The 21,771-nt window shown below is 42.7% G+C and overlaps 5 protein-coding genes and 1 pseudogene across 15 annotated transcripts; 2 read left to right on the top strand and 4 right to left on the bottom strand.

Moving 5' to 3' along the window:
• Nucleotides 1-506: 506 nt before the first annotated feature.
• Nucleotides 507-1,878, top strand: LOC104773129 (uncharacterized). The gene has a single exon (XM_087469276.1). The coding sequence runs from the start codon at nt 645-647 to the stop codon at nt 1,707-1,709; it is 1,065 nt and encodes a 354-aa protein (XP_087325402.1). The 5' UTR covers nt 507-644; the 3' UTR covers nt 1,710-1,878.
• A 200-nt stretch (nt 1,879-2,078) lies between these two features.
• Nucleotides 2,079-6,299, bottom strand: LOC147936195 (zinc finger BED domain-containing protein RICESLEEPER 2-like). Its single transcript, XM_087469268.1, has 4 exons — nt 5,436-6,299; nt 3,205-5,243; nt 3,049-3,099; nt 2,079-2,296 (listed from the first exon to the last, which is right to left on the bottom strand). Exons 2-3 carry the CDS (start codon nt 4,673-4,675, stop codon nt 3,068-3,070), a joined length of 1,503 nt encoding a protein of 500 aa, XP_087325394.1. The 5' UTR covers nt 4,676-5,243; nt 5,436-6,299; the 3' UTR covers nt 2,079-2,296; nt 3,049-3,067.
• LOC104773130 (uncharacterized) lies at nt 6,258-8,703 on the bottom strand. 11 transcript variants are annotated; one of them, XR_015568544.1, is made up of 10 exons: nt 8,388-8,618; nt 7,781-8,098; nt 7,606-7,678; nt 7,390-7,502; nt 7,185-7,269; nt 7,012-7,084; nt 6,877-6,932; nt 6,733-6,785; nt 6,584-6,649; nt 6,258-6,496 (listed from the first exon to the last, which is right to left on the bottom strand). XR_015568544.1 is itself a non-coding variant. In XM_010497680.3 (10 exons), exons 1-10 carry the CDS (start codon nt 8,528-8,530, stop codon nt 6,410-6,412), a joined length of 1,086 nt encoding a protein of 361 aa, XP_010495982.1. In that variant the 5' UTR covers nt 8,531-8,703; the 3' UTR covers nt 6,258-6,409. The 11 variants fall into 11 exon arrangements, 9 of the variants coding, with proteins under 9 accessions (XP_010495982.1, XP_087325396.1, XP_019098130.1 ...); XR_765031.3 differs by having other exon boundaries at nt 7,781-8,104; nt 8,388-8,617; XM_010497680.3 differs by having other exon boundaries at nt 6,733-6,798; nt 7,781-8,104; nt 8,388-8,703.
• Nucleotides 8,704-9,202: 499 nt separating this feature from the next.
• Nucleotides 9,203-11,099, bottom strand: LOC104773140 (uncharacterized; annotated as a pseudogene).
• Nucleotides 11,100-12,810: 1,711 nt separating this feature from the next.
• LOC147936194 (uncharacterized) lies at nt 12,811-14,995 on the top strand. The gene is made up of 2 exons (XM_087468629.1): nt 12,811-13,550; nt 13,696-14,995. Exons 1-2 carry the CDS (start codon nt 12,811-12,813, stop codon nt 14,993-14,995), a joined length of 2,040 nt encoding a protein of 679 aa, XP_087324755.1.
• Nucleotides 14,996-19,770: 4,775 nt separating this feature from the next.
• On the bottom strand, nt 19,771-21,517 carry LOC147936193 (uncharacterized). The gene is made up of 5 exons (XM_087468627.1): nt 21,010-21,517; nt 20,621-20,896; nt 20,221-20,532; nt 20,014-20,141; nt 19,771-19,938 (listed from the first exon to the last, which is right to left on the bottom strand). The coding sequence occupies exons 1-5, from the start codon at nt 21,515-21,517 to the stop codon at nt 19,771-19,773; spliced, it is 1,392 nt and encodes a 463-aa protein (XP_087324753.1).
• Nucleotides 21,518-21,771: the final 254 nt, after the last annotated feature.

Raw genomic sequence — 21,771 nt, 5'->3', positions numbered from 1 at the left:
ACCATTACATTTAGTCTAATTATATGGTGAGGAATATCATGTATTTTGAATTTAGATGTATTACTCGGTTAAAGAAGAGTTGAAGTTAAGTCAAAAAAAGAAAAAAAAAAAAAAAGAGTCCTAGTTTCGAAATTTGGTTGTGCAGTATTACGTAGATCAAATATTCAAATGTATCTAAATTTCTTCATAAATTTACAATTATTTTGTTTATTTTGGTCGAAAAATAACTGATATATTAGACTTTATAATTTTAGTTCCTTTTTCTAGATACTTGGATTATGTTAACTTTAAATTTGTATTATCAATTATATAATTTTTTTTTTTTTTTTTTTTTAAGATTATCCTTTAAGTCCGAGTTTCGAAATCTGTATGTACAGCATTATGTAGATCAAATAATAATGAATCACTGAATGTCATTGTAACTCTATTTTAATTAATCTAATAATAAATTTAATTGTTGGAAAGAAAAAATATATATTGTTTCATACAAAACACATGCCACCGACATCGGTTTCTATGAGTTCTAATTAGAACAGTAACAACGACATTGATTTCATTATTTATAGACATAATTTACATACAATTTTTCAAAATTAAACCTTTTCAAAACCCTAAGCTTCCTTCTTCTCTCAATCGGGGGATTCATGGATCGCTTCAAATCAGTTCTCTCCGAGTACGATCATGAACAACAACCAGATGAACCCATAGCTTCGTCGTCTTCTTCTTCATGGAGCTTCGGCAATCTAATCAAAACCCTAGCGACAAAATCCGAATCTGTTATCGGATCATACCGCCGCGATTTCGAGGAATTCGGATCCGAGTTGAGGAAAGAAACCTCCATAATCCGACAAGTAGCTTCGAGATTACCCGATTCCCTCGAGATCGGCGCCTCCGTCGCTTCAGAGTCGCTCGAATCCGTTGGTCAAGCCATCGACGATATCGGCGCCTCCGTGTGGAAATCAACGGCCAGGATCATCTCTCATGGTAAGGAGTCTCTGAAAAAACCACCACAAGGCTCCGATCGTAACCTTAGCTTACCTGTGAAACCCTATAGTCGTTTCGAGATGATGTTGCTTGCGATACAATCTGATCAAGGCACGTTCGTTAGAGAGCCCGATGATTTAGTTGATTTTGAGAATTGGAGTTTAGGGTTTAAGTTAGAGGGGAGAAGGAATGAGATTGTTGGTTTATTTAATGAGAACAAAGGTGTTAAAGAGATCTATGAGGAGATTGTTCCTGCTCAAGTTGATGCTGAGACTTTTTGGAGGAGGTATTTTTATAGAGTGTATAAGCTTGAGCTTGTTGAAGAAGCTAGGGTTAGGCTTGTGAATAGAGCTATTTCTGGCGAAGAAGAGGAGGATTTGAGCTGGGATCTTGATGATGATGATGAGACTAGTGGTCAGACTTTGTTGAATCCAGATTCAGAGACTGTGTTTTTGGAGGAGGATAAGGTCGGGAGCAGAGCAGTTTCGTCTAAGGATAGCGATATCTCGGTGATTTCGACGCAGCCTTCGTTACCTGAGGTTGAAGATCTTGGGTGGGATAAGATGGAAGAAGATATCAGGAGCAATGAGGGTAGGAGTTTGGAGGCTGGTCAAGGGTCTGAGGAGAAGCCTGGTTGGCGAAGACGGGTCAGTGTAGCAACAGATGAAGACGAGGATTTATCTTGGGATATTGAAGATGAAGATGATGACTCTTTAAAACAATAAACAGAGGCTTACTTGTGTTGGCAAGATTAGTGTGATCAATGCTGAAGATGGTTGGTTAGTTTACTAAAACAAGAATTGCAAAGCTTTCTTTTTATACATGTTTATTATTATCGTGAACAATTTGCACATAAATACATAAAATGCATATACAATTCTTCCTAAACAAAAATTATTTGTAAGAGAGTGCGAATTGCAAATATAGAGGAAGCCACCACCACGTAGGGGAAGCTAACACATAAACTTGAGTAAAATATATTCACACATGTTTTCTCTCTCTTGCTGTCTCTTCTTACCACTGCAGTTTGCTAAGAGCAAACATGGGGAATCACTTCCCTGTAAAGATTCATGTAAGAAGTAAGATAGATTTCGTTAACCAGAGAAATATTTTACACTGCATTCAATATTAATAGGGAATATAAAGCCCAGTTTAAAAGTAGTTGAGTACTGTCTTCTTCATAATCAAGTTCCAAACTCAATTAAAAACCAAAAAAACAAGTAGAGCTTAACAGACAACTAGCAGCAGAGAGTCTTATAGCTTCCATAGTCTTCCCCTTTTCCATCTGAAGATTGCTGAGACCGGTGGTTTCCTGAAAAATCACCAAAAAACTTAACACATACAATGATTGCTTCTCTTGAATGGATCAATAAGGCAACGGAAGTTCAGCATTAGCTATACTTGTAATCATACGCAAGAAAAAAAAAAAAAAAAAGACATTTTCCAACATAATCAGGTTGAGCTTCCTTTGATTTACAACAGTCCTCAAAAGACATCAAATCACCAACGTCTAGCAACTCTATCTTGTGACCATTGTGGAAAATATCACCAGACAGTGTTTCTGAAGTAACTTAGTAATGTTCTATGCCTATATATCGATTCTAATATTACAAGTATGTTCTTTGACATTAGATGAATACATGAACAGAGACTAAAGAGCTAGCAATGCATTAAGATGGCAAGACTACAGGAATAAAGACTAAGAAAATAATCAAATAATAGCCACTGATCTGATCCGTAAAGGAAAAACAAAGGGTGATCCAGGATCAAAACTATCACAAACTGATGATCATACAAACAAGTTCCAAAAAAAGTGTAGATTGATCGGGTACACAAGAAAATACAGATAACAAAACAGAGGACTAGTAAACAGAATCGAAGAAACTAACACTATCGAACGTAGACTTGAAGACAGAAACGACATGTCTTCTAGAATTATGCAAACACAGCAAAGATTACGAGCATAGTGAAATAAGTGCAGACACTGTAAAGAAGAAGTGAAAAAAAATGCAGAAACTACAAACAGAAGACTTAAAAACACCACAATACAAACAAGATTTGTACCTCTAGTTGCAGCTACAACTCAATGACCAGATTCAGGTTGATTCCGAGGATCTAGATGCACCAAAAATAAATAAAGTTACTAGTTAGTTAGATAAACGATATATTCATCATTGAACATATATGGAAAGAAGTTAGAAAAATAAAGAAGCAAATTACCAAGTGACTCCTGAAAGTCAAGCTCTTCCAACATTTGCTTTAAGCTAGGAAGTTGTGGTTCAGGCTGTAAGGAAGTCCGCAACCATTGTTGTGTGCATATCAAAGCTTCAGTTACGCGAGGAGTCAACGAACTTCTATAAGGGTCCAAGATTCGACCACTAGTACAAAAAGCGGACTCAGGAGCAAAAGAAGACATTTGAATTGCAAGAACATCTCTAGCCAATTCTGACAAGACCGGGTAGTTCGGACTGTTATGCTTCCACCATGACAAAACATCGTAGTTTGATCTTGGACCCCGTGGCTCAACTCTTTCTGCCAAGTAAATATCCAGCTCCTTACCTGCTTCTTCTTCTCTCATTTTCTTAAGCATCTCTTCGTATAAAGATCCAATGCTTATATACCAATCATCATCTGGTAAATCAGACATAACAACACTTGATTGCTCAGAATCGCCATGATCGCTTTGGGTTGCATTATCATCATCTTGAGACTGTTTATCCAGGATTATAATATACTCTTCATATAGATCACGCATCGCACTATTAATTGATGATGTAAGATGATTAACTTCCACACTATCTTTACCATGGAGCTTGTCAAAGCAAAGAGAATTGAGCTTCATTTTCTTCCTTGGATCAAACACACTAGCAACAATCACAAGTGGATTCATATTGGTCAATCCATCCCAGTACTTCTCAAACTTATCCCTCATACTTGTTGCTTGTTTCCGTACTTCTTCATCATCGTCCTTACTTAATTTGATTAGTTCCCAGTCAATAGTGGCAATTTCATTGTAACCATTTGAAGAAGCAGCTAATTTAGATGCTGAAGATCCCACGGTACAATTGAAAAAGATTGTGAGAAATCTTACCAACCTTTTCACTTCATCCCAAGTAGCTGAAACTGGCGGTCCAACCCGTTTATTTCCAGTCTCCTCTATTTCTTGAAAATATTCACCATAAAGTTTGTCCTCATCCAACATCTTCTCAAAAGCTACCCTTGACTTAAGTGCAGCTACCAACATAAGATACGTGGAATTCCACTCAGTAACGCAATCCAATGACAAGCTGTCTTTAGAATCCTTCCCCGTCTCTACATGCATCTTGAATGACTTTAATCTTGTAAAGGATGACTGCACATACTTCACCGCATTCCTAACAGCAACGATACTATCACTCACATGCTCCATACTCTCTTTTACAATCAGATTCACGATTTCCCCACAACAACGCATATGCAAAAAATCACCATCTTTAACCAAAGCATTAGCTCCTTTCAACCTCATAGCCTCCTTGAAGAAGGTCAGAGCCTCATCATTACCCTCGGCATTATTAACTGTGACTGTGAAGACTTTCTCAATCCCCCACTCATCTAAACATTCAATCAATAAGGTGTCTTGCAATCGTATCTCCTTTCTTATCTGTAACAGGCTTAAAGCTAATGATTCTCTTCTGCAATTCCCAGTTTGCATCAATCCAGTAAGCTGTTATAGCCAAGTAACTACATGAGGTAGTAGGAGCTTCCCATATATCGGTCGTGAGAGAGACTCTCTTGTTCTTGTTAGCAGCAAACAACTTCTTCAAAGAAGCCTTCTCTTGCAAAAACATTGCAGCAATACCACTAGCAACTGTCTGCTGTGATACATGGTCCACGTACACAGGGAGTGCCTTATGACAGAATCTCTTAAAGCCCTCGGATTCAGCAAATGAAAATGGCAGCCCGCCAAGAACAATCATCTCATTGACTGATCTCCTGAAAAGATCTGGATCATATTTAAGATTACCGCTACCATCATCATCACTACCACAACAACGACCAGTGCTCTCTCTATCAAGATCAACGGGAGTAAAGTGTTGCCATATATCAGATATCTGAGCAATCTTCATCCTTGATTTTGGTGGAAGTTCAGAACTTGATCTTTCAGTTTCTGTTCTTTTCTTTCCCACACTAGTCTGAACTTGAAATTGTTCTTCTTCTCCTTGAACCTCTTCATCAAGTAAGTCATCGTTGTTGCCATGACAAGAAGGCGAAGACATTATCTACAAAAAATTTCAAAATGCTCAAATCATACTCATCACAACAGCAAGCAGATTCACAATCACGCTTAAATCATCACCTTATAACATCACATCAGAACTCTACAAGTGAGAAAGAACAAAACTTTTTTTGAAGTAACTGACTTTGAGATGAGGGTCAATTGAAATCGAACAAACATCAACGAAAACACAAACCTTTACCCACGGAGATGAGAATAACTGTCAGAAACTAAGGCTCCGACCGTCGGAGATAAGCAGCGTGCAAGTTCTGATGGAAATGAGACGCCGCCGCAAGTTTCGACTTAAGAGAACCAAACAAATCTTAAAATCAGGTTAAGACATTTAAGTTGTTTCATTTTCGGTTAGTTCGGGTACCCGAACCGACCCGAACAGAACTAGACTGAACTAAAACTTAACAGTTGCGGATCGGTTCTCATCCATAACCCGAAGTCAAATCGAACTTAAAAAATACTTCGGTTCGGTTCGGTTGGGTTCGGTTCGTCGATCAAGATTAAAGAAGGAGAAGAGAAGAGCACCGAACTGTCTTGAGCCGCCGCCGTCGTCACTCGTCACCATTTCCGCCGCCGAAATGTATGAAGAGAAGTCCCAGCACTTGTCATAACAATTGTAATCAAAGAGAATCTTTAAAATCATCCACACCAAAAATGAATGACATGTTGATTCTTTTGTTCTTCATAGTAGAATCTTGATTACTATGGTCACTGAGGCCGTGTCAGTCGTTTACAATTTGAAACAGCTTCCACGAAACTGTTAAAATGAACAAAAAACAAAAATGGAGTTTGAAGATGACTCTGTTAAACAATCAACAGACTTACTTGTGTTATAGAAAAGGCATCTTTAAAAGTGATTAGTGAACTAACTACAGATGCCTTCTCTATTATGGTCTTTGCCTTCTCTAAACGAAAATGATTTGTATGATACTCTGAGAATCAGGTGAATAAAATCGAAGAAATGTCACAATTCAAAACACAAAACAGTGTTTCTAGGAAAAGTCAATTGAGCAAGTTAGTGTAGTGTGTATATTCATTCTTTGAACATAATACTCTTAAAACAATGTAGGCCATTAGTATTGGTTGGCTGAGTACTATATTTGATATTTTTTATATGATCTTACATCTTTCTATATTGAGTAGTAGTAACAAGAAGAGCTAATCTTTGCTGGAGTAGCGACTGCGAGTGTAGAGGAACAAAGCTGTGGATGCAGCCACCACGTAGGGGAAGATCGTCCATATTCCCTGCACAAGTATAGGAACCAAAACTTCAAACTTGTGTAAAAGCAATTTACATCAGTTTTCTCTCTGTCTCTCTCTTACTCTACTCACCACTGCAGTTGCTACTGTTGCAAGAGCAAACATGGGGCGTTCTCTAAGGAGAAACCCAATCACCAGCTGAAACATTTGTTAGAATCAGTATCCCATTCTAACAAAAAAAAAAAATCGAAATAGAATATAAAAAAGAAAAGCAGGTAAACCTGAAGTGGAAGAGTAATCAAGCCGCCACAACAAACTCCTGCAAAGAAACACTCTGGAGATATTCCCTGTAAAGGTTCATGTATATGATAGGTGTGGTTTACCATATGCTACATATTGAATCATCAACTCCGCAACACACTTACAAGAGCCCCGGCAAAGAATGCTGTAGGATTCCTCATTCCCAGAGAAAATCTTTCCACTGCATTCAACACAATATAAAAGTCATTCAACACATTCACAAAGAAAATCTTTTCCACTGCATGCAATTTCCTACTTACCAAAACCTGAGAGGTTGCCATACTTTTGAACAGCATGAGTAATGCTCATTGCTTTCTCTTTACCTATTCCCAGCTGTATATAAAAAGACCAGTACCAATGCAAAAAAGTAGACAAACAATCAGCTTTTGGATACATATTTTAATTGGGAAATAATTAACAAGAATGGATTAACCTTTGAACAAACATCATCTGAAGCTCCACTTTGTCTGAAGAGCTTCCCAAGGTAAAACGGTATCATGTCGCTTATACAAACCCCCCTTTACCGATTATATTGAAGTTGGCAGCAAAGACAACAAAGAATAAAGCTGGATGATGATTGTTATGAATCATGTGGCCTATGTTGTTTTTTAACCAGAGTTTTTATAGTTTTTTTTTACCAGTAAACCCATGAAACTGTAGACAGTATATAAGGAGCATTCCGAGAGAAAGAATCAACAAAGGATTGCCACGTCCCATCCAAAGTTAACATCCGGGCCAACGTGATTCCAACCTGACATACACATTTAGAGGAAACTCTAATCAAAATGAAAGCTCACTAGAAGCATTTTAACCAATTGGAAGATGAAACCAAAGTACCAGCATAAAGCACAGACCCATATATTTAGCGCCTCTTCGCTAATAAAAAGCCCGCACCCGGCTGCCATTAGCAACCAAAAGTAAACCCATCTGCAAAAAGAAGACACTGGAGGAGCAACTAAAGGGTTGTTTTCATAAAGACACAAACAGATTCATAAGAAAAGTAACTCTAGAGGTAGATTTGTGGCTAACCCGGGTGCATTTCCTGGAATCATGAACCTGTTCCCAAAGGCATTGAACGTAAAGCCTTGTGAAGATGAAGATGAAGCTTTGGAAAGATTCTTAACCTCCTCAAAAGGTGAACCACCAGAGCCCTTCAAGGTTACACATATTACTGTAACAACGAGAGCCAATCCTAACCCCATACCTAACTTTGCTATGAATGGGACTCTCTTTACAGAAACTCCTGCGGTTTTTTCGTTTTTAAGCATCTCATTGACATTTAATTTCTCATCTTCGCTATCTTGAGGCTTTGCTGAGTCATTACTTCCTTTCTGAAAGCTTCTTACCCTGACCCTGACACAGTAAGAACATCAAATGCTAAAGCAAACAAAACCGACAAGCCAAATATGTTCACGAGCCAAACCTCAAAACCAAAAAAAAACGTTCTTTTTTTTTTTTTGCTAATTCCAGTCAAATTAGTATCTAACACCTACACAACATTTTCTTAACATTTCAGACTGTTTCAAGAAGATTCCGCAAACTAAAAACTTAATCTTTTGCTTCTATTTGATTATAAAACCTATCGGAGAATTCGAAATCCCCTTTCTATATATATCAAGAAGTATAAAAAAAAAACCTGTCAGAAGGAGGCTTGAAGAGGTGAGAAACCAAGAAGGATCCATACAAAGATACTCTGGAGCCCTTGAAGACAACAAAGTTATGAGGTTTCGGGAAGCTTTGGAAAAACCCATTCATAGGAACTGCCATGGAAGACAACATTTCTTGGGATGTGGTTCCAACGGGAGCTTGTTTTTGACTCTTTGACTCTTTGACTCTTTGCTCTTTGTTTTTGACTCTCTGTGTGATTCAAAGACCATCGATTTATTGGAACTTTCTGTACCAGAATATCCCGTAAAAAAACCAAAAAACAATAAAAATATTATTTTCGACATAAAATTTTGGGAAATTTAGGATTAGGCTTGGACATATTAACCATACCTGAAAACCGAATTCGAAATAGTTTGGTATGGGTACAAATTAGTGATAAAACCTGATCGGTTTTTATTTTTACTAAATCAGATATCTATATCTGATCAGGTAATACCAGTGTTCTAAAACGCGCTAGGCGTTCTCTAGGCGATAGATGAACGTCTAATGCCTAGTTGTATATGCGGGTGTTTAGGTGGAATTTAGATGGATATTTATATATACTATTTAATTATATATATGTACTATATAAATTATAAAATAACTATTAAGAAAAAATAAATTAAATCAAATGTCTAACAGAAAAAAAAAATATTCAGTTCTACAAGTATAAAGTTAAACCGTAAAGAAAGAAAGAAGAAGTGCAAAGCAAAATTAACCATCATTTTTTTATACTCCGTATATATCTTGAACTTCATCTCCATCTGACTCAAAGTCAATATCGACATGTTCTTCATCTTCATCTTAATCATCATCAGAAATGACAACTTCGTCATCCAATTCTCTAACATCACCCACATTACCCGCCATTGATGTCTCTCCAGCTCCTTCTCCAGCTCCCTCGCCATTGCCAAGTCCTAAATCCACATCCAAGTCCTCTTCTCCATTTTCACCCTCAATAATCCATTCTTGAGCATAAATAGCGTGATCAGCAACTAATATATCAACATTCTTCTCCTTTTGTACATTTTTTCTTTTGTTCATAATTCTAGTATTGAATTGGACAAAAACAAGATTATTCAACCGACTTGTATCAAACCGATTCCGCTTCTTTGTATGTATCTACATATGTCAAACAAAACCACCAAAAGTAAAATATTAAACTAAAATTTAGTTTAAACGTGAAAGCACTTTAGAATCAAATTAAATTAAATGGTAAATCTGTACCCCCTCAAACGAGCTCCAACTCCTTCCACATCCCGATGAACTAGTCGTTAAAGACAATATCCTCTTAGCCATTCTTTGCAAGTTAGGAACTGAAGTTCCATAAGTACTCCACCATTCAACTGGAAAAACAAGCCATAAATGTGTTAATAAATTTCAAATTATATATGAATAGTAAAAACATCAAAAGAAAAGGAAGAATACCTGGATCATAATCATCTTTGTTATCTTCACAACCTTTGATGGCCCATTGTGTCCCAAAGTTATCTTCTTTCTTTTTGTACTTAGTGATTTCAGCATTGATGACATTGCACTGTGTGGTAAGATCATCCGGGAAAAAAGCATCCACACACTTGGGAAAACTAGTAAGTACATTATCCTTTAATGGGATGGTTGAATTCTTGTAGAAATAGTAAGGATTCAAGAAATAAGCAGCGAAATGCAGAGGATTGTCAAGCCGACCCTTTATCCTTTGGTCAATGATATTCATTATTGGTTGTACGTTTTTTTCAACATTGTTCAACCCACTACGCACCTCAACTTTTGCTTGTGTTAACTCCCCATGCAAGTAACCCATCGTCGGCTTCTTGTCCCCATCAACTAGTCGAAGTATTCTGACCAAGGGTCCAAAAACCTTCAAACACATTTTCACTCCATTCCAAAATTGCGTGCTTCTCACTGTTTTATAGGCTTCTACTCCTTTAGGATGCTTTGCCCATTTACACCTTTTCCAATCAGTACTAATAAACATGGCTTCTAACTTCTCTTGTTTATACATTAAACTTTGTAGCATTAAGAAGCATGACGCAAATCTGGTGACACCCGGTCTCACAATATCTTTATTTTGTGTGAATTTCTTCATCATTGCCAAAGTCTTATGGTGAGCATAAACAAATATGGTGAACCCTTTAGCTCTGTCAATGACCGTCTTAAAGTTATGGAGTTTCCCAATGCTCTCTAGCATTAAGTTCACTGTATGAGCAGCACACGATGTCCAAAAAATGCTTGGTATTTTCTCTTTTAAGATCTTAGCTGCAGCCATATTGTTTGGTGCATTGTCGGTTATCACTTGAACCACATTCTCTACACCAACATCCTCAATGCATCCTTTAACAAACTCGAAAATAAATTGACCCCTCGGAACACTCCCTAGAAGAACGAAACATAGTTCCTCCTCTACAATTGATGCACAGATTCATAATACTTCTTTTTTTTTTTTTCTGTCAGACCAAGCATCAGTCATTATTGAACAACCATTCTCCTTCCACTCTTCTTCTTGGGTCTTTAACAAACCTTTTACTCTACCAACTTCTTCTTTCAATAAAGGCTCACGTAAGAGGTATTGACTTGGTGGTGTAACTCCTGGACCAAACTGTCCTGCAGCTTCAAGCATCAACTTAAACTCATCAATCCCAGCAGAATTAAAAGAGACAACAGCAACATAAACCCATCTTGCAACATACTGATGAACTTTATGAAGTCTATCTTTCCAAAGCGCATCACTTATATTTTGTTGCTTTGTTGGAATGGAAGAAAGTCGTGGGTTAATATATGATGCAAACTTGTCCATTGGACCAAGTGTTTGTGGCTTCTTTTTTGTTCCCATCTCTCCAAGTTCAACATCCTCTTCCCTATCATCACATATCTTTACAGAATTTCTCAAGTCAACATCTGACATCATTTTGTTTTTCCTTTTCTTCTTTGCTTCATCAATAGCATTTTTACACTTTTCTTGATCCTCTTTTGTTGATAATGGACAAGCAGAAACATTTCCTTGAATCTTTGCAATGTGCTCTTTCATCCTATATGCCCCACCTGAAAATTCTTTCGTGTATAACTTACACTTCACCTTATCAAGATTTTTGGGATTACACAACATCCCATATTCCCAAATAACATCTTTTGAATTTCTTCATAAAGCTGATGTTTCTGCAGATTCAGCCATAGCAGCAGAATTTTGATGATAATCCCCTGCATTTTTATTGGAAAGACAAATATAAATATAAAGAAATAATTAAATAATTAAATCATGACAACAGATCAAACATGATTGTATATGATGTTCTCCAACAACAGATTTACGAATACAGAGACATCAACAAACTATCAAAGTAAAATAGAGACATAACAAAACTAAAAGTTAAGCTATTAAATTATTAGTTATTAGTTTAGTAATATTAAATTAGAAAGAAAGAATTGTACCACAAAAACTATGATACACGAAAGTGAACCAGCTCACGTTGGGAAAAAGGTCAATCGGAGTAGAGAGAGACTGGACAAACCAAATATGGAATAACAAAGGGTTGTGAAAACGAGAGGTATAGCCACAAAGATATCAATAATACATAATACTAAGATTTTTGTGTCTCCTAGTAGGTCTCAATTAACCTTATGCGTTGTAATACTTAAGGTGTCAATCCAGTTGGGAAAGTTTACTATCACTCAAGATGCAATCAAGAAGTCACAAGTTAAGCCAATTCAAAGAGTGTTTTTATGTAACAATCCTAGAATGATCAAAATGCAAAACGGAAATGAGTCACAGAACTAGAAACGAGAATGCATGACAAGAAGCGAAAATGAATAAAAACATAAATGAGTCTAAGCATGAACTAAAAAGCAGGAAACGAAACAATTCAAGGAATGTAATAAAAATCAGAAAGAAAGAAGTCCTAAGGATGGGAGTGTTGTACCCACGATCTGTCATCTCGGGAAATAGGCAAAGGGCCTAGGCCGGGCGTGTCTAATGGGCCAAGAGCGTATTACTGATCGGCCCATCAGGCCCGGAGAAAGGAAGAGAGCACGAGAATGCTTCGCGTTGGTCAGCTCGCAGCTCGGGCTTGGTCAAAGATTCCCGCATTTAAGACGATTAATTAGGACACGCAAATCATGCCCTATTAATTATGCATTAATTAGGTAATAAAGTGGTCGGTATAAATATGTAAGGGGGGTCTTTCGCCAAGAAAGAAAAAAAAACATTTTCCAAAAAGGGCAATACAATACACTCTCAAAAACTCTCTCGAATTCAGTTCGGAACTTCTAAACGGTGATAAGCTCCTCCACACTCAAACCACTTCGGAAGGAGAAAACCAATTCCAGTTCTCACATTTGGCGCTAGAAGGAGGGGATCTATCGCCTGACTCTCGTTAGTTCCGACTTCATATACAAATCAGCTACACACAACCACCGCTATGGCAACCAACTCTCCCAGTCATGTATCCCTGGAGGTGATTCAGAAGCTCTTACAGGACTTGTCTGAGAAGTCCGATCGTCAGCAAGCCGCCTCCGCCGCTCTTACCGAACGTTTTGACAGCCTGGAGGGTCAGGTCTCTACCCGTTTGGAGGAAGTCACGACGTCCGTAGCTGACCTCTCAGCCTCCCACCGCGCGTACGCCGATCGGGTTGATCTCTTGTCCGACCAAAACCCATGTCGACGTGCTTTGGATTTTTCCGGTGTTACTCCACCTTCCACCTCGCTGGTAGCAGCAACAAATGTTACTCCGGGAGATTCATTCCCACCTCAAGTCAACACGCAAACAGCGCCATCGCTGGTTGGCGATGGCCACACTCCGGTTCAGCCCGGTGTCGCCAGACCTTCCGAGGTTCCAGTCCGTCTTCCTCTCCCTGTGGATGAAAACACTTCGACTCCAGAGTATGTTACCAATCCCGAGATCTTCCGCATGCAGAGCGAAATCCGGGACATGCGGTCTGCGATGCACAGTGCAACCACTTCAGCTCCGGATATCTTTCGAGTGATCGAGGAGTCGAGGCGAACCCCTTTTTCCGATCAAATAGCCCGAGTCCGCATCAAAGATACTGGCAAAATTAAGTTCCCGAGCTACGAAGGAAAAGGGGATCCGACCAATCATCTCAAGACTTTCATGTTGACAGCTAGTAGGGTGGACCTCGAGCCTCACGAAGCTGACGCTGGGTACTGCAAGCTGTTGTAGGGTGGACCAGTACTACTTTGGCAGCTAGTAGGGTGGACCAGTACTACTTTGGTTCGCGTCTCTAGCAGCCGACTCCATAACAAATTTCACTGAGCTGTCAACCTCGTTCGTCAAGCAGTATTCTAGCTTAATCGAAACCGCGGTGACAGATGCTCAGCTTTGGAACTTAAGCCAAAAGGGTGGAGAATCTCTCCGGTCTTACATAACAAAGTTCAAGGAAATCCAGGTCAAGATCCCAGGACTCTCGGACTCCACAGCCCTGCCCGCGCTTAAAAACGGCCTCTGGCACGAATCTCGCTTCCGCGAAGAGTTATCCATGAATCGGTTCCCAACCATTCTGGACGCGTTACACCGGGCATCGAACTGGATAGTCGCAGAAGAAGACAAAATTGCCGCTGCGCAAAAACAAAACGCTCTGACTACAGGAAAACCACGGTTCGAAGCGCCCGCCAAGAAAACTCCGCCTACGACTCCGAAGTCCGGGCCTAGCACGTTCGCAGTCACTCAATCTCCTAAAAAGAATTCTCCAAAGAGTTCACCATCCAAACCTCCATTTTCACCGCGCTCCAAGAGCGGTGTACTCCCAAGTAACAAGTGGGTCCGAGATGAGGACACGTATTGCAAGCTCCACAAAACCAACAGTCATTCCACTCGTGACTGCAAGAAGCTGATGCATCTCCTCGCAGAAAAGTATGTGGCGGGAGGAATGCCAAATGTAACGATCGAGGAGTTGGAGCAGAAAGTGACTCCCGGGGTGGACGAAGATGCCCCACCTTCAAAGAAACCAAAGCAGTTTGATGGCAATGAAACCCCCAAGAAAAGAATCGACGTGATAATGGGGGGATCGCGCCTCTTTCGTAACTCCATCACCGCGATCAAAGACCATCAGCGGAAGCTCGCTAGCCCCCAGCCGAAGCGCGCTGGGGTCATGGTAAGCGATCTACCTGAGGTTTCTTTCTCCGAGAAGGAAACTGAAGAGCTGGACACTCCGCACGATGACGCACTCGTCATTTCACTTGACGTGGCGAACCACGAGGTCTGCCGAATCTTAATTGACATTGGGAGTTCGGTAGACTTGATTTTCCTCGAGACGCTTGCTAGAATGGGGATCGGGAAAGAACACATCGTAGGACCGCCCTCACCTTTGGTCTCGTTCACTAGCGAGACGTCAATGTCTTTGGGCACGATCACACTACCGGTGTCCACTCAAGGAGTGGTTAAAATGGTGGAGTTCACGGTTTTCGACCGACCTGCGGCCTATAACGTTATTTTGGGAACTCCCTGGCTCTACCAGATGAAGGCGGTGGCCTCGACGTACCATCAATGCGTCAAATTTCCAACCCCGGAAGGAGTCCGGGAAATTCTGGGAAGCCAAAGGACGGCAAAGAGCTGCTATCTCGCAAGTCACAAACTCCTGGTTCAATAGCAACCACAGCTCGAGGTCCCGAAGAATCCAGTTCGGACGCAACTAAAAGGTGACCTCACTGAGTCCATTTTTATCAATGATAGTTTTCCGGATCAAGAAATCAAGATCGGAGGGGGATTGGATAGCGAGTTCCGCGCCAGTCTGATAACCTTCCTAAAAGAAAATATGGCCACCTTCGCGTGGTCCGTAGACGAGATGCCCGGTATCAGTCCAGAAGTTATCTCCCACGAGCTGAATGTGGATCCGACGTTCCGACCTGTAAAGCAGAAGCGAAGGAAGCTAGGTCCTGAGCGAGCTGAAATCGTCAACAAAGAGGTGGAACGTCTACTGAAGGCGGGACAGATACACGAAGTGAAGTATCCTGAATGGCTCGCCAACACGGTGGTAGTCAAAAAAAGAATGGCAAATCACGAGTTTGCGTTGATTTCACCGACTTGAACAAGGCATGCCCCAAGGATAGCTTTCCACTTCCGCATATCGACAGGCTAGTCGAGTCCATTTCGGGTCACGAGCTGATGTCTTTCATGGATGCCTTCTCCGGCTACAACCAAATCCTTATGAACCCTGATGACCAGGAGAAGACTGCATTTATTACGGACCGCGGGATTTATTGTTACAAGGTGATGCCTTTTGGGTTAAAGAATGCGGGAGCAACTTACCAGAGGCTGGTAAACCGTATGTTCGAACACCAGCTCGGAAAGACTATGGAAGTCTATATCGATGACATGCTGGTAAAATCAATGGAAGCTAGCTCGCATCTCGCGGATCTGAAAGTTTGCTTCGACATCCTGAATCAGTTCGAGATGAAGCTTAACCCCTCGAAATGCACTTTTGCAGTCCCATCAGGGGAGTTTTTGGGGTATATCGTCACAGAAAGAGGAATCGAAGCGAATCCGAGGCAGATTAATGCCTTCTTGTCTATGAGTTCTCCTAGGACTTTACGCGAAGTGCAACGCCTTAATGGACGGATCGCAGCCCTCAACCGCTTCATCTCTCGATCTACGGACAAATGCCTCCCGTTCTACCAGCTGTTGCGAAAAGGGGGAAAAAACTTCTTATGGGATGCGAAGTGCGAAGAGGCGTTCGCCTAGCTCAAAGCCTATCTGTCTGAACCGCCGGTCTTGGCTAAGCCCGAGTTCGGTGAGCCACTTTTTCTTTATGTAGCTGTCTCGGACAGTGCAGTCAGCGGAGTCTTGGTTCGGGAAGAACGGGGGGAGCAACGACCAATTTACTATGTCAGTAAGTCATTTACTGGGGCGGAGTCCAGGTACCCTATGATGGAGAAATTGGCCCTAGAAGTTGTCACTTCGGCAAGAAAGCTGCGACCTTACTTCCAGTCCCATACAATCATAGTCCTGACGACGCAACCACTTCGGACGGTGTTACATAGTCCGAGCCAGTCCGGGAGACTAGCTAAATGGTCTGTCGAGTTAAGTGAATACGACATCGAGTTCCGGACTCGAACCTGTGCTAAGGCGCAAGTGCTGGCCGATTTTTTTTGATCAAACTCCCACTAGCCATTTCAATTAGCGACAACGTTGAAGTCCCATGGACGTTGTATGTTGACGGCGCTTCTTCCAGATCGGGAGCGGGAATTGGGGTCCGCCTCACTTCTCCTACTGGCGAAGTAATTGAGCACTCATTTCGCTTGGCTTTCAGCGAGTCAAACAATGAAGCCGAGTATGAATCCTTCCTTGCTGGTTTACGCCTCGCAGTTGGGATTGGAGTCCGACGACTCCAAACTTTTTGCGATTCGCAGCGGGTCACCAACCAGTTTTTGGGGGAGTACGAAACAAAGAATGGTCGTATGGAGGCTTATTTGTCCACAGCTCGAGAGTTAGTCGCTAAATTCGAGGATTTTGAAATCACTAAGATCCCGCGAAGTGAAAACTCCGCTGCGGACGCTTTAGCATCTCTGGCATCCACTTCGGATCCTGCGATGACTAGGATTATCCCCGTTGAAGTCATCCAGTTTCCAAGCATCCGTCTAGAGAGCTCGAATGTCGTCACCCGGGCAAATAAAAAAAGGTTGGCTGCTAAGGAGGCAGCTCGCGAGGTGACTACGGACTCTTTGCCATCAGAGGATCCAGTCCCCGCTATGCCTACTCCGATGGAAGTTCACCCACCTCTGGCCGAACTAGACGCGAGTCAAACTCCGGAATCGTCGAGCTCATCAGTTGACAATCAAGCTGTTATCCCACATACTACTTCGGGCAGTGCGAGTTCTAACAGCTGGGGGGCAGGCGATTGGCGGAGCCCGATCTGGGCTTACTTGCAAAAAGGGGAACTCCCAGCTGACAAATGGGCGGCCAGGAAACTCAAGATTGTCAGTGCGCGGTATTGCTTCTACAACGGAATACTCTTACGCCGAAGTGTAGCTGGTCCTTATCTAACATGTGTTGCCGGTAAAGAATCTGCGATGCTAATGCGAGCTGTTCATGACGGTCCCAATGGGAATCACTCCGGAGGTCGGACTCTGGCTTTCAAAATCAAAAGGCAAGGCTACTTCTGGCCCACTATTGTCACGGACTGCGAAAATTATTCTCGAGCTTGTGAGAAATGCCAAAAGCACGCCCCGTCAATCCACCAGCCTACCGAGCTCCTGTCTTCGGTGTCCGCACCTTACCCATTCATGAGGTGGTCTATGGACATAATTGGTCCATTGCATCGGGGACCAGGAGGAGTTCAGTACGTGCTCGCTCTTACCGATTATTTCTCTAAATGGGTGGAAGCAGCGGCCTACGTTAAGGTAACAAGGGAAGAAGTGGAACAGTTCGTGCTGAAAAGTATAATTTATCGCTACGGTGTTCTCCGCGAAATCGTCACGGACAATGGCCCACAGTTCATCTCCTCGAAGTTTGAAGAGTTTTGCACGAAGTGGAAGATTCGACTCAATAAGTCAACTCCTCGTTACCCGCAAGGTAATGGGAAAGCCAAGGCGATGAATAAGGTCATTCTTGCTAACTTGAAGAAACGGCTCGATTCTCGCAAAGGGCGCTGGCCAGACGAAGTGCAAGGCGTTCTTTGGGCAATTCGAACAACACCTCGCCGGGCCACTAATGAAACACCTTTCTCCCTGGTTTACGGAGTTGATGCTGTAGTCCCAGCTGACATAGAGGTCCCTGGAGTCCGTACTTCCTTGAACCCATTCCGAGCTGAGGAAAATGAGGAATACCTACAGGATACTCTCGACACAATCAATGAACGTCGGGACCAGGCCTTAGTTCGGATCCAGAATTACCAGAATGCAGTAGCTCGGTACTATAACTCCAAAATCCGAGGCAGGCCCTTGGCAGTTGGCGACCTAGTCCTCCGAAAAGTCCACGAGAACACCGAGGAGCTCAATGCAGGGAAGCTGGGAATTAACTGGGAAGGACCGTACAGAATTACTCGCGAGGTGCAAAATGGGGTGTATCAGCTCGAGGATTCAGAGGGAAAACCAGTCCCGAGGTCCTGGAATTCCTTACAACTTAAACTCTTTTACAGTTAATCTTTTGTATCGAGCTACGTTTAGCTTGATCCCGATAAGGGTACGTAGGCAGCCCACTTCGGGTCCAGCTATCCATATTAATAAAATCTAAAGTTTTCTTAAACTTTTTTATTAATAATGGCTCAAAAAAAAAAAAAAAAAAAAAAAAAAAAAAAAAACGAAGTCAGACTTCGCATATATCATTTAAAGCCGAGGTTCAACTTCGCAAGTCTAAACCGAAGTTCTTACTTCGTATTCAGCTTTACTTTAAGTCGAAGCTTGGTTTTGCGAAACTCTAACCTAAACCGAAGTTCTCACTTCGTACTCAGCTTTACTTATTAAAGTCGGAGTTTAGTTTCGCAAAATTCTAATCTAAACCGAGGTGTTCACTTCGTACTCAGCCTAACTAAAGTTGTGGTGTCATTTCTGCGAACTCTTAAACCGAAGTTCTTACTTCGCGTTCATTTCTGCTCGTATCATCTTTTCAAACAAAGATTGTGGACATGAAGTTCGCATTTATCATGACAAAAGCAAAAAAAATTTTAAAGACGGAGTGGTCACCTTGACCAAAACACTCCAAAACAAGTCTAAAGATAAATACGACAAACAGGGGGGCAACCCGTGCCAAGACAACCCCGATATAGAAATTATTGAGTATGGGGAGCGGGGTCCGATGCCGCTTCATAAAGGGCCAGTCCCATCTCTTCAAGCTCCTCTACCGACTTGGTGTTCGCCAGAAAGTCGTCCATCCCCTGATTCGACATTTGCCCGAGAATAGTGCCGAACTCGTCGATTGTAATGCTCGCAGGGTGTTCGCTGCACAAGAGATCGGACGTATCCACCAAAAGGTCCGAAAATCGAGAGAGGTCGAGGTCACGGAGAGTTACCTTCGAAACTTTTTCGTCGGCCTCCTTCCCGTCAGCCTTCAGGAGCCCGAGCTCGGCTTCCATGTCTTGGATCTCTCCCCTCGAGATCTCCTCGATCAGCATCCGGTTAGCCCTGATCTCAGCGGCTCGGATCTTGGCTGGGGCCAGCTTCTCCCTCTCTTCAAAAGTGACTCTCACCTCCTCGACTAATGGACGTAGAGTTCGCCTCATTGCTTGCCTTTCTTCCCTCCGCACCCTCTCAATCTCGCAACTATTACCGGCTTCGAGTAGTTGGTTGCGGAGCTCGACCTCGTGCAACCTATTTTTTGCCGCCTTCGCATCCTCCGCGGCCTCGTAGTAGAGGTCCCCCGCCTTCTTTAGCTTGTCTCGGAGGTCTTCGTTGGCAATTCCGAGGTCGAGCACCTGTACTTCGGTTTTCTTCATCCGAGCCCGGTAGAAGCGTTCTCAGCTTCTAGTCTGGCATACTCCTTCACTTGGGCTTCCAGGTCAGCAATCTTTTCCCGGAGAAGGCTCACCTCGGAAGATGAAGGAGAGGCAAGCAGCTGATCTTCATAAGACGCCAACGAAGAGTTGAACTCGATCATTAGCTGGGAAAGCGCAGTTCGTTAAAAACGGCGAAGGAGGTAAGGGAAAAACAAAATTAAGGAAGTATGTGTCACTACCTCGCCAATCTTGTCTGCGAAGCGGAAGAAGTTCGCGCGGTTGAGCTCGGACATGTCCGCAAACACCGGAACCCGAACTCCTGGCCGAGTATAGCTCCTCATCAGGTCAGCTGGGGATGCAGGGGGAGCTGAAATGAACGAGCAATGTTATTTTATTTGGTCCCCGAGACCCAACAAAAAACAAAATCAACCTCGAGTTATCATTACCTCGGGGGGAGGGACGACGTTCCTTTGTAGGCAGCTTGCCAGAAGAATCCCCGGATTCCTTTGTGGAGGGAACTTCCTTAGACCTCCTCTCCGAGGAAGGACCCCTATCTTTCGAGCTGGATTTACCTCGCTCGTCCCCTGACGAACCAGTCCGAGCTCGGCTCTTCTCACGAAAAGACGAGGAAGTCTCAGGTTCCTTCCTCTTTTTGGACAAGCCCGCCCGCTGGGAGCTGATCTCGACGGAGGGAGTTATAACCTCTCGCGACTCGTCACTAGAGTCCGCTATGACAATTACGGGCAGGTCCGGGCGAACTGGGCAGGGGCCCGGAAGCCCCCGTAAGAGGCTCAGAAGGGCCAGCAAGGGGTGCCGAAGTCCCGTCTACCTCAGTGGTAGAAGGACCAGACTTCTTAAGAAGGCGAGCTTTGCCCTCGGCGAGCTCTGTCGCCATGTTCAACTTCGCCTCCTTCTCAGCGAGTCGGCAGGCCCTTTCCTCTCTATAATTCATCTCCGAAGTGCTTATGGGGTCGAAGCAAACGAGAGAACGTCCCCTAAGCCGCGCTGAGGATTCTCTAATCCTCTCGCACGAGAATGAGTCCCAGACGATCTGACCATGGCTGCAGAACCGCGAGAAAAACTCTGCGAAAGTAGGGCAAAGCAACCCGCGCTTGAAGTGATCTGAGACAGGAACGACAAGGAGTAAGTAATAAAAAGAAAAGTAATATATTAAGAACACCTAACTAAGAGCACCGTTCTACCGATATTCGAAGTCCACTTTGATATGTGTGAACTTGCGAGGTGGCCAAATGTGAGCTCGTTGACCGGGAAGAAAAAGTAAGACTTCCGCCACTTCTCGTCCTTCTCAGGGAGGTCGTCGAAGACCTTCAGTCCGGAAAGCGGACTTACGTAAAGCATGCCCTTGGTGCGACCCGTCTTCACCGTATACACTTGAAGAAAGTCGGCCAGGGATAGTTTGTAGTCAAACTCTTCCCCCAGAGTTTGAAGACACATGACGGTTCGCACGAAGTTCGGGCACATCTGGGGGAGAGCGAAGCCCAGTTCGAACATCATCTTTACGATGAGTTCGGGGAGGGGAAACGACAAACCGCACGCAGAGAAGAATATCTCCGGGGACTCGTGAGCCTCCGGGAACTTAATCTCGATCTCCGGCGGAATCCCAGTCGATCCTCTAATCTCGGCTATATTCTCCGCCAAGAGAATTGATGGCTGGTGAGGGCCGTAAACGCCCGAAATCAAAGGTTTCGCGGCTTTACCCGATGAAGATTTCGGAGGAGACATATCTTTCGAGTAATATGTGTGAGAAGAGGAGGGAAGTTGAAGAACTTTCCGGCGAAAGAAAAGAAACTAACAGGAGAAGAGAGAAATCGCAGAGCAAAAAAAACTGAGAATTAAAAGTGGAAAGGAGAAGTCGGGTGAGGTTACCTTTATACACGGAGCCGGGAGCAATGATTGCCTGGGGAAGTGAAAGGTCTCGCACCGCTTTCTCTCTCTTATATAGCTAACACGGCACCTAGTGGGCCCCCAGGCTTGTT

The sequence above is a fragment of the Camelina sativa genome, chromosome 10 (genome assembly GCF_030686135.1).
Source record: "Camelina sativa cultivar CO46 ecotype springtype chromosome 10, ASM3068613v1".
Classification (NCBI taxonomy): domain Eukaryota; kingdom Viridiplantae; phylum Streptophyta; class Magnoliopsida; order Brassicales; family Brassicaceae; genus Camelina; species Camelina sativa.
The sequence above is the reverse complement of the archived record's forward strand: the minus strand, read 5'-3'. Positions and strand labels throughout refer to the sequence as shown.

Excerpts from the sequence above, each read along its gene's own strand:
- LOC147936194 (XM_087468629.1), top strand. The coding sequence starts at position 12,811 with ATGGCAACCAACTCTCCCAGTCATGTATCCCTGGAGGTGATTCAGAAG. Across the intron at positions 13,551-13,695 it reads CCTCACGAAGCTGACGCTGG|CTTAATCGAAACCGCGGTGA; the intron begins GTACTGCAAGCT and ends GCAGTATTCTAG.
- LOC147936195 (XM_087469268.1), bottom strand. The coding sequence starts at position 4,675 with ATGCAAACTGGGAATTGCAGAAGAGAATCATTAGCTTTAAGCCTGTTA. Across the intron at positions 3,100-3,204 it reads TGACTTTCAGGAGTCACTTG|ATCCTCGGAATCAACCTGAA; the intron begins GTAATTTGCTTC and ends TGGTGCATCTAG.
- LOC147936193 (XM_087468627.1), bottom strand. The coding sequence starts at position 21,517 with ATGTCTCCTCCGAAATCTTCATCGGGTAAAGCCGCGAAACCTTTGATT. Across the intron at positions 20,897-21,009 it reads CACATTTGGCCACCTCGCAA|ATCACTTCAAGCGCGGGTTG; the intron begins GTTCACACATAT and ends TTCCTGTCTCAG. Across the intron at positions 20,533-20,620 it reads TCGCCTTCTTAAGAAGTCTG|TTCGCCCGGACCTGCCCGTA; the intron begins GTCCTTCTACCA and ends GCCCCTGCCCAG.
- LOC104773130 (XM_010497680.3), bottom strand. The coding sequence starts at position 8,530 with ATGTTGTCTTCCATGGCAGTTCCTATGAATGGGTTTTTCCAAAGCTTC. Across the intron at positions 8,105-8,387 it reads TTCAAGCCTCCTTCTGACAG|GGTCAGGGTAAGAAGCTTTC; the intron begins GTTTTTTTTTTA and ends TTACTGTGTCAG. Across the intron at positions 6,933-7,011 it reads TGGCAACCTCTCAGGTTTTG|TGGAAAGATTTTCTCTGGGA; the intron begins GTAAGTAGGAAA and ends TGTTGAATGCAG.
- LOC104773129 (XM_087469276.1), top strand. The coding sequence starts at position 645 with ATGGATCGCTTCAAATCAGTTCTCTCCGAGTACGATCATGAACAACAA.